General features: G+C 36.9%; 1 protein-coding gene across 1 annotated transcript; it reads right to left on the bottom strand.

Moving 5' to 3' along the window:
• Window positions 1-3246: 3246 nt before the first annotated feature.
• Window positions 3247-9976, bottom strand: Pdp (pyruvate dehydrogenase [acetyl-transferring]-phosphatase 1-like protein, mitochondrial). Its single transcript, XM_074097078.1, has 4 exons — window positions 9179-9976; window positions 8146-8284; window positions 6255-6418; window positions 3247-5955 (listed from the first exon to the last, which is right to left on the bottom strand). Exons 1-4 carry the CDS (start codon window positions 9395-9397, stop codon window positions 4969-4971), a joined length of 1509 nt encoding a protein of 502 aa, XP_073953179.1. The 5' UTR covers window positions 9398-9976; the 3' UTR covers window positions 3247-4968.
• Between the last annotated feature and the right edge of the window lie 1715 nt (window positions 9977-11691).

The following is an 11691-nucleotide window of genomic DNA, read 5'->3' on the forward strand; positions in this document are numbered from 1 at the left end:
TTTGTAAACTATGAAACATATTATTTATTTTATGGCTTTGAAAGACATTAACATTAGTACATAAACATAATTATTACAACTATTATACACTCACTTGCCAAATATACAACACCGCTAGGTACGCGGGCTATAAGGAAACATGAAATTAACAACCGGAACAAAAAATAAGTTTTGTGTAATAGTGCTGGAAGGGAGAGGAATTATAGCTTTTGAAGTGCCAACAAATAGCCTTTAAGCTTTCGCCCAAAGATGTACCTGCTAGTCACTACGAGGTATGTCATTCCAGCACTTAGACGCCGCGAATCTGAAACTACCTCGAAACTGTGCGGAGGCGCAATAGCCTTAAATTTGCGCACACTTTTCGACCATGTGATTTTTTAAAAAGGTACGAAGGCGTCTTGTGCCGCACTACACCGAACAAAAGGGTTGCAAGGTGCAAGCGCCTGCGAGCGTGCATTTTTAATAGATCAGCAGCATTCAAGTACGGAGTGACATGGGACCGAGGAGGGACTTTGAAACAAAAACAAGCACATGCGTTTTGAACTCGTTGAATCAATCTCCTAGAACTACCAAGTATAGGTACAACCATCATAAACGACATCGCAATAGTTCAATCTAGACAATACGAGTGACTCACACAGTTGGACACGCAAATCCACACTGAGGTAGTCACGAACATTCTAAAGAATTCGGAGGCGATAGAAGCAGCTGCTAACTGACTGAGCTATATGGCTCTCGAAGCATAACTCACCATCCATAATAAGCCCATGATTTCTTGCTACATCTACCCTTTCTATTGATTCGCCCATGACAGCAACATCCCTGGTAGCCAGATTTTTCAAAGTATTACGAATCTGATACTTAGATCCAAATATAAGGTACTTGGATTTTCGGGGATTAAGAGCAGTGGATTAGACAGCTCCTCCTCGACCAAAAGAAATCGCGATCAAGGTCTGCATTAATGGTCTCCGCGTTGGTGACTGCATCTAAAGGCATACTAGATGCATAAAGCTGCAAGTCATCGGCGTAAAGATGGTATTTACTGCTCTCTATACTAGAAACGATATCGGCGCTATAAAGTATAAAGAGCAGTGGACCCAAGATCGAACCTTGCGGCACTCCTCTACTCAACGAGCTAAGGGAGGACCGCAAAGCACCACCATGCATTCCCCGCAGCTCAACCGCTTGTGCTCGGCCGGACAAGTAACTGTCAAACCACTTAATCGCCGTAGCCTCAAAACCATATATGACATCTTAGATAATAGCAAGGGTAAATTGATGCAATCAAAAGCCCTAGAAATATCCAAAAGAACTGAAATGGTACTTTTACCAGCATCCCTCGCCTGTAAGATGTTATCGACTACGTCGAGTAACGCAGTAGCAGTCGATCGACCCTTGCGAAAACCCGACTGTAGTTTAGGCAAGAATGGCAAGATGCTGTTTTTCTCTAGGTATTCCGACAGCTGATCACATCCCTTTCTATTATCTTCGATGTACAAGGGAGGATACTGACAGGACGGAGATCGGATAGGTCGGCTGGATTCGGTTTCTTAGATATTGGGGTCACTCGAGCGTTTTTCCAATCTTCTGGTAATGTCATAGTTGTAATACTTTTGTTAATAATGTATGTCAGAATGTCAGAAGTCTTTGAGAATGTCAAATGAAGCATGTCAATAGAAAGTGAGTCCAGTCCCTTTGCTGTAGATTTTATCATAGCAATAATTTTAGCGAGTCGTCGACGTCGTTGTTTAAAAGTCGAGTCTCCATGTCTGTGAAATTCGTAGAAAGTCAAGTCTGAAATAGCCACTTCTGACTGCCCTGGAACGTTAAGAAAATGGCGATTTATTAAGTCACAAAGTACATGGGTATAAAAAAAATACCACCACCACCACCAGACCTCCTGACCTCCTGGCAACATTCAGAATCATAATTCGAAAGCTTTTCTGAGTTCAAACTATTCACAGAATGCGGTCCTCTAATTTTGCATACACATTTACCGTCCTTTTTATCTCTTTTAAAACGCTTAACGTGTTCCTTGTACTCTTCAAATGCTCCGTTTCCATGTTTACGTTTTAAATAACTCAGAAAATTTGATGTATAAGTTAGAGAACCCTTCACTTCATTCAGTGGTAAACATAAGTACAATATTACATTTTTCCCATCAGAACTTCCCGAACGATGTTTAAAAAGCTTGCCGTCTAATATTTGTTGAGAGCCAGAGCTAGAAGACGACATTGCAGCGTTTATGTTGTAACAATTATTATTATTATTCCCCTTGATGGTGTTTATGGGCGGTGGTGATCTCTTACCATCAGGAGACCCACTTGCTCGTTTGCCATCCAGTCGAATAAAAAAAAAAAAAAAAAGCCATTATTTTCTGATTATATGAGCAATGTCAGTGTGACGGTTTGACCCGACGTGACATTCTGTATACATTTATTATTATAAGCTTACTTCAATAACAAACGAGGTCGGTAGATAATTTCTCTAAATAAAAAAGTTGTCAATTCACTATTTGTGATTGAATTTATCTTCGAATTTTTTTATTTGAAATAATTATCTAGATAAGAAATTGTCTAAATAACGCCCAACTCTGGGTCTAGGTACAAAAGGAGTCTTCGGGACCAATATAATAATAGTCACTTACATATGAGTGAGTCCCTGATTTGCAAATAGTTAATTCAATACTCGTCCATCAACGTTAGAACGCATATCAACTCGATATGAGTTACGAGTTACCTTTACCGATAAAATAAATATTATTCGCTTTATAAATGTTTTTTGGAGATAAACTGTAAAACATACGGGTAAGCAAGAACAGAGGTTGAGGTAAAAGGTAAGAGCAGAGGCTTATAATCATTTCTTTACAGTTTTAATAAAATCCTATTGTACAGTCAACTACAAAGTAATTGATACGGCAAAAGTAAAAAAAAATGTGTATACACGACTTTATTACCTCGACATAAGGGCGTATATACATATTCTTGTAACTTTGGCCGTATTTGATATCTTTGTACTTGACCTACTACCAAAAGAAATACGATATAAAATTCAGATAAGTCGATAAGTACTCAGAAGTACAGAATTTGGCCCGCTCAAAAATTATCTAGTACCTGGGCGACGGTAACAATCGTTTTCCCAGAGATAAGACCAAGTTAGATCGATTTTTTATCCCCGAAAACCCCTACGTATACCAAAGTTCATCGAAATCGTTGGAGCCGCTTTCGAGATCCCCGAAATATATATATACAATAAAAATATAAAGAATTGCACGTTTAAAGGTATTAGATAGATAGATTACTGCATACATTTGAGGGCCAGATTTTTTGTCGCTCAGTATATTTTTATAAATGTGCCGACCCCCTTATCAAATGAAAAAAAGGTAGCCGTTATTTTTTTTTGTATTTTCGATGTAAGTGCATACCTTATCTACTTCTTTACCCAAAATTAATCACTTGGCTACTCTCTATATGAGGAGGACATAGAAATGCTCACATTGAAGCAAATGACGTAAAAAATAAAAAAAAGCTTTCATTAAATACTTCAATAATTTATATAATAACAAAATAAATACATGCTACAAAACATCAGGAATAATTTGGGTTGGGCCCTTTTTCAATTACTTGTAATGAAAATACGTATTTAGTATTTCAATTATTTGCTTAAAATGTAATTCGTAATTCGTATTTCAAAATTACCTGACGCCGAGGTATTTTGTAGTTAGTAGGTATTTCCAATACTTATGGTTTCAAAATACATTTTAACATAACTACATTAAGCCTTCATTTAGCGATCTTATTAATGGGTGCTTTCTGAAGAAAATAGCGCTCGATAGCTTTCGTAAGCAAAATGGCGATTGGCCACCGCTAAATATGCGATCTTTAGCGTTGGCAACACTAAGGGTCCGTTGTTTGATCAGTAGTTAAACAAACTAATAGTTAAAATGAATGGCAAACATAACAATAGCATATGCAAATGCATTTCAAAGGAAATTTGAATTTAGTATCTTTAACTACTGATCAAACAACGGGCACTAAAATGAAAAGGAAACTCTAGTTTTACTGATGAATGATTTGTTAGATAATTTTCAAAAACGCATTTTTTTCTGAGTTCCTAACGTATTTTCACATCGCGGTTTTTCAGGATCGCAAATTTATTTATTTTGCTTTTTTCATGTAGCGATTTTTCATGAAGCGTTTTTTAATGTTGGCGTAGGTATATTTTTGTCGCTTATTTTACCAGTAGATTATTTTATCAGTGGCATATATTTCCAGCAGCATTAGGTAACCCACGCCTTACGTAGACGGAGCCCCGCGCGAGGTTCCTATTTCTGGGCGTTCTGCCTCAGTCTGCTTCAGTGTTGCCACCTCTAAAGATCGACATATTGAGATCCTGAAAAACCGCGATGTGAAAATACGCTACTCAGAAAAAATGCGTTTGTGAAAATTATCTAACAAATAATTATTTAGTAAAACTAGTTTCCTTTTCATTTTAGTGCCCGTTGTTTGATCAGTAGTTAAAGATACTAAATTCAAATTTCCTTTGAAATGCATTTGCATATGCTATTGTTATGTTTGCCATTAATTTTAACAATTAGTTTGTTTAACTACTGATCAAACAAGGGGCCCTTAGTGTTGCCAACTCTAAAGATCGACATATTTAGCGGTCGCCAATCGCCATTTTGCTTACGAAAGCTATCGAGCACTATTTTCTTCAGAACGCACCCATTAATAAGATCGCTAAATGAAGGTTAAATGTATTAATATTAAAATGTATTTTGAAACCATTAGTATTTAAAATAGGTACTAACTACAAAATACCTCGGCGTTGGGTATTTGAAATACCAATTACAAATTACATTTTAAGCAAGTAATTGAAATACAAATACGTATTTGTATTTCAATTACGTATTTTAATCACAAGTAATTCAAATACTGCCCAACCCTGAGTCAATATGCCTGAGTCAAGTCAGGCGGGGCACTGGCGTAGGAACTCAGAGTCGAAGTAGACGACAGTAACGGTGATGTCATCGCGGAACATGCGACTGACATCGGGCGACAGGCTAAGCAGGTGCGCAAGTCGCGCATGGTCCACCCCGTACTCGGTGCCCCCGATAGCGTGCCTTATCAAGTGGGTGGCCGCATTTCTGTCCTTTGGCTTACTCTTCAAGCTCTCTCTTCTATGAAGCAGTAACTCGTTTATATCCCCTAACTGAATATTCTTACGGGGCAATTTGAGCGGATTAAAAAACACTTTACCTTTCATGTGCTCACCGACTAACTTTACTGCTTGCAAAGGAGTCATCATGTCCCATAGTCCGTCGGAAGCTATGATCAAAAATTTATCTTTAGGTGTCAGTCTATGGTAATATATGTCTGGAAGTGCTGTTAAGTAAGGAGGAGTGTGATAGTTAGCTGGTATTGCCTTCTCGCCGTACACGGGAACTGCTAGCTGGGACAGGGTCTCCACGGACCATTTGTACCGGTAATCGCCCAAGCTACGTAAAGGAGCTAGCTCTCCCAGCAATCGATCTCTTCTGATTACTGTTTTTCTCTCGCTATCAGGATGCTCGTTCCATATCCTTTTTAATTCGTCGAAATTTTCAGAATTGTGTTCTTTTGTTATTTTTTTAGCTTTCCATTCGTCATCCTCGGTCTTCGTGCCTATCACGGCATTGCAATCCCCGACGTTAGCTACGTGCAGGTGCTGGCCATTGACGTACGACACACAAGTCACAGCTCCTGATAAAGCTACAGACAATGTCTTTGGGTTTATTTTTCCAGTACTTTTATACGGTTCTAAAACCTCTCTTGATATATCACTATCTAATTTCATGATTGCCTTCTCTAATGCCATGCTTACATCAACATCATCATTACGAGTTTCTACTAATTCTGCTAAATATTGTTTAAAGCTATTTTCATAAGTTAATTTGAGATCTTGAACAATTTCAACCTGAAAATAAAGACATGTTTGTTTGTAGATGTAGTGATGAATAATTTGGCCATCGTATTTTGTCGGAAAAGTTTTTATTTATCTTGCTCTCTCAACTAGCTTACTGTAGTTTACTGTTCTCCAACAAAATATGAGGAAAAACATTATTCACTAGATCTGTATTGAATGGGTAGCATTTTATATTTGTCACTTTAAGAGCAAATGTTGCTCAGTATGAAAATATTTATACTTTGGAAATCAAGGCCCCTGATCTAAATGTTCAAGCAATATGATTATGTGTTTTTTAGTTAGTGACTCACTCTGTCATTAAAAGTTTCCAGCAAACTTTCATGGGGTTGATCTATAATCTTCTTCAATTGATCTGTGGGAAGGAGAGCAGCTGCAACATAGTTGAAAAGCCGTTTTGATATAACTTGTGCACAAGCGGGGCCGCCATGCCCATCAAACACTCCCATCAGTAAACCTGAAAACGAAAATGTGTACAAACCTTTATTTGCTGATATGTGTACAAACCTTTATTTGCTGATATACTTAGAGACCATAATCATACGCGATTACATATATGCATATGCCTTTGCATTGTTACCCTATTTTCATTGATTGTTGCATATTTTACTTGAAACTTTTTATTTATTATATTTACAATATAATATATAAGTAGAATAATCAATGATTCATTGCTAGAAGCAATAAGTGCTAATTGCACCTGAATACAAATACTGCCTAATTATGTACGTCAGTGATTGTGGGACAATCTTTTTCCACTTTCAGAAATATTTTGAGGGCTTGAAGGCACAACTTTATTACTATAACATATTGATTCTAAAATTATTAAAAACTAAAGACTTATTGTAATGTAGCATAAAGGTTGCCTATTTAGACAATTTTCATACATATTTCAAGCTTTTTATGTTACATCATTAAATAACCTATTTTTGTTCTACTATGGATTTGTGTTCATCATGATCACTCTTTACAAATTTTCCATCATTAGAAAGAAAGAAAGAAAGATTTATTTTGGCTCCATAAGTACCACCTAAGACTAAGACTAAAACTATGTTACTTGGTGACACAACAGGATACTACTTATTTATTTGTTCATAATTTTAAGGCCTCTAACGCAACTCCTAGGTGTCATATTATTTTTCAGGAAGTTCTTCACAACAGATATACTTAGCCCAAAAATTGGCTGATATTTTTTGGTACTGAAAACTTGTCCTATGTCTCTTCTATACTCCGTTTAATTTAAGGTTTGAATTAACGGTCAAATTGTAACACGTTTCTTGGTATTTCGAACTTAAATGGACTAAAATGCCTACATTTATTAGCAGTACTTATTATGTTTTTATTATAGAAGTTAACACCATTTTAAATAGTTTCCATTTACCGTTAAGTTTCAAATGTTAAATAAAATGGAGTATACAATGTCCTGATACAGAACCGCAGAGCTGACTGGGGAGTACTGGAAATCAACCCTTATATTTTCCAAGTAGCATTTTCTTGAAAATATATAGAGTAAAAAAAAATTAATAAGCCAGATTATTAGCCCGCTGAGACAGTAAGTCCGCTGATTGTGAGCTTATTATCTAACACACTGAATCACAATTGTTTTACCACTTCTTTCTGTCACATGGTATAAGATGACCAGGGATCGGACAAAAAGTGCCGGTGACGTCAAACCACTTATAGGATGACTTCAAATAGTGGTTTTGATTTTCGTAAACAATTATCACTTAGCATTTATCAACCTCTTTATTAAACAATATGAAATTTATTTTATTCACTGAATTCCATTGATTTATTTACGATTATTTTGTTACTACATGTCACACGGAAGTTTAAATAAAAACACCATCTTGTGTGCAAGATTACGTGATTTTTACGTCATCTGCACTTTTTGTCTGACCCCTGAAGATGACGGTAGAATGAAATGCTGAATGCAATCATGCCAATAATAGACAATACGGCCTCTGGGCTTTAAGTTTGCCTGGTGCTTGCGAAATTTAAAGGTAAATATATTTTAATTAAAAATGAAAAACTTATGCTTCTTTATTTGTGAAATCTTTACTGACCAAATGAGATCCAGCAAATACTTGCAGGATTCAGAAAGCCCAGTCACGCAAATAGCGGAATTAATTTTTTCTTATTGGATAGTATTCCCTATGATCACCTGATCACCAGTTTGGTCACCTTGAGTTATCCTGCACTGAGCCTCGCTCCTGGTGTCTTCAATGGGATTGTTGGAGGCCAGCTGATTTGAGTCATAAGACTTTATTGATCCAGTTGTGAATTCTTTATTAAACTCATTTTTTCTCAAAATTATGGTTACCTGGAAAAAAACTTAAGGCTGAAATCATATTCTGTAATTAGACATTGTTATCAGATTATCAGACATTATCTGCTAGCCATACTGGGTGCTACAAAAACTGCATACTGAGGGGCGGACTGAAAATCAGCACTGAACAATGCAGGCTTACGCATGCACTCGCAGCAAATGCTGAGTCCACTCCTTTTGCCACAAAAAACTGTTTTACTGACTAGGTTTAGTGAATGTTTTTATTTTTCAACTGTTTATTTTGTTATTTATTTTTTGTGGCAATAAATGATTTCTTTTTTCTTTCTTTCTTTCATACTGATAACAATCTCCCTTTGTAATATAGGAACATAGATGCATTGCAGTAAATATACTGCCCTCCAAGCCGAAAGGCGCTATCTCAAGAAAAAATCGCTTCTTCCTTTTAGACCATGTGATGCAGAATGTTTTAAGCTACACAATAGTATTAATATAATAACTCGTGTTTTTTTGAGATAGCGCCTTTTGGCTTAGGAGGGCAGTATAGGTTATTGAAAAGAAAATAGAAGATTGTATGTTACAGATTGGGGAAATACTAAAATAAAACCTTTAAAATTGTTCTAACTAAAGTATCTAATTGCGCGCTCTGTAATAGGACCTTTAAAACAAAGTTTGAGTTTGCCAGCCATACTCGGGCACATCAATAACCAAGCTTAAAGGTTTACCTTTGTTGGGCTCAATATGGAAGACAAGTAGTATAATAGCAGTATACAGTATTAATAGCATGGATTATATTTTATATGGGTTGATAGTTAGGTTTAGGAATGTAGCTGTAGCATGTACCCAATTACTTAAAGGTAAAAAAATTAAAACATGCGTTTGATTATAGCAGTGGACAAACAGTCACCAAAGAATCTATCATTTACTTACTTCTTGCGGCGAAGGCAACACTGTTATACCATCCTTATTGACCTGCGCTTCCCCCGTGGACGAATGCAAGCCTCTCGTGTGAGCTATCGACCGACAAAACAAAAGGCGGCGACATTCGAGCTTATTACTCCTACACCAGCTGCTTATAACTTTTTGTCTCAGCTGCCTATCTAACCTCAGACAAGTCCTCAAAATTATATTTATATGCGAGGTATTCATATTATTATTTTCAAAATTGGGGTTAGCCGGGCATGTTATGCAATCACAATCTGCAGCACCAAAAATAGAATATTGACAAATAATTTATATGGGCGTTGTCACTAACTAACCGAATACTCTGAATGTGAAGTAGTTGGCGATATCCATATCACATTTTATATTTGGAAAAGTAAAAAAATAAGGAGAACTGTAGCAATCGGAATAGCAACCGTCAAATATATGTGTCAAGTAACTGTCATTTTTTTTTTTACTAAACTAAACTGGTTTCCAGGTCCAGGGCTATCAGCAAGGAGACAAGTTTTTGGTTAAAATTTCATAATACAAGCTTTTTTGCTAACTGTACCTTTTGTCGGTCGACTTTACTTGCATTGTCACCGCACCGCAACTACATTTTGTATACCAAATTTTAAGTCGATGCCATTAATTGTCTTCCAATGGACAGAGCCATATTTTTCTAAAAAATCTAATGTAACCGTTGAAGAGCTCCGTCCTGTGGCTTTTTGTGTGCCAAATTTCAAGTCAATCCGACTAAGTACTGCAAGTTGGTCGAATTTAACTTAAAGACAGACAGACAAGCAGATAGACAGACAGACAACGGGACAGGTGAACCTATATAAAAGCTTATAAAAAGAACAGCAAGAGTGTTTTCAGATTATCCGATCCGATATCGGTATCAGACGCCGATACGATATCGGAGTAAGTAAAATTGATAAAAATATATTTTATGATCCGATGTAGGATCGAATAATCTGAAAGACAGGTAAGTACCTACATCATTTTTGCCCGATATCGGTAACGGCGTCCAAAAAATCGCGGAGAAAATTACAATCCAATTTAGATTTCAGTTAAATCTCTTCTTAGCCATACGCTCTGTGTGTAACTGTTAGACATGTCAATTGATACAATTAGATGGTTCGGAGTTCGAAGATGGTTTAGCACAAAAATTCTATGCATGAGCATTGACCGTTCAAAGTCGGCTTGGCTTGAGTCAAGAATTCAGAGCAAAAATTCAAAGCAAGCAAGCATGTATACATGTTGTTGAGCTTGACGCTTGACGCGACGTGGTTTTTTTTTTAATTTGTACCTACCAAGCTAGCTAGCTACCAACGCGATGTTGCGTGCGTGCGAGCATTGTGTTAAGGTAAGCGTCCACTGATCCGCATCGTACGATTCGGACGTACCGCATCAAACGGATTGAAATATTCTTTGTATAGTCATACAATACAAGTGCCGCACTGTACGGATGGCATGGCACATTTCTATACAAAGCAACAAATCTGATACGTCCGACCGAAGCGTACGATGCGGATCAGTGGACGTTTACCTTTATCTGTTCCGTAGTCTATTAGCTCTACTTATACAAATATTTAACTGTTTCGATTAGTGAAATGTTACTAAACAAGATTGATATTACTAACCATGAAATAAGAAAAGTTGAAGAAAAACTTGTGCTTATATCAAGCCCTTTGATCAAGCCGTTTGACCGACTCCAAATTAATTGCTCAACCTACCATAATTTTTCGTGGGGCAATGATAAAATAAAATATTTGATACAGCGACACCATTCCAAACAATGTTGCCTATACACAAAAATTACCGTTCCCGAATAAGTGTCTAAACCAAAGTCTAAACTGTTTGTCTACTATACTTACCTTTGAGTATAAGGTCTAAACCTGGTCTTACACACTTCTTTCTTATTTTATTTTTCGTTGAAAATATATCTTTTCCTTTTTAGGTTTTTTAGTAACATTTTAATACTTATCAGATACTTACAACTTACGTTAATGCCTTTATAACATTATTTTGACCAACAGAATCCGCTTATTCTCATTTTTTATTTAATAATACAATTCATCATCAACATCATCAGCTGGAAGACGTCCACTGCTGAACAAAGGCCTACCGCTTAGACCGCCATAATGAACGACAACTCGCCACTTGCATCCACCGGTTTCCCGCAACACTCACGATGTCGTCAGTCCACCTGGTAGGAGGCCTGCGAACGCCTCGTCTTCCGGTTCGTGGTCGCCACTCGAGTACTTTTCTCCCCCAACGGTTATCTGTTCTTCGACCGATATGGCCCGCCCATTGCAACTTCAACTTGCATATTTTTCCAGCTATGTCTTTGACTTTATTTCTTCGACGAATAATACAATTAAATCCATCCAATCCATTAGTTAAAGCGTTTGCAGTTTATCCGATCCGATATCAGTATCGGACGCCGATACGATATCGGGGCAAGTAAATGTATGAAATATGTCCTACCTGTCTTTCAGATTATCCGATCCGATAAC

The sequence above is a fragment of the Choristoneura fumiferana genome, chromosome Z, assembly GCF_025370935.1.
Source record: "Choristoneura fumiferana chromosome Z, NRCan_CFum_1, whole genome shotgun sequence".
Taxonomy (NCBI): domain Eukaryota; kingdom Metazoa; phylum Arthropoda; class Insecta; order Lepidoptera; family Tortricidae; genus Choristoneura; species Choristoneura fumiferana.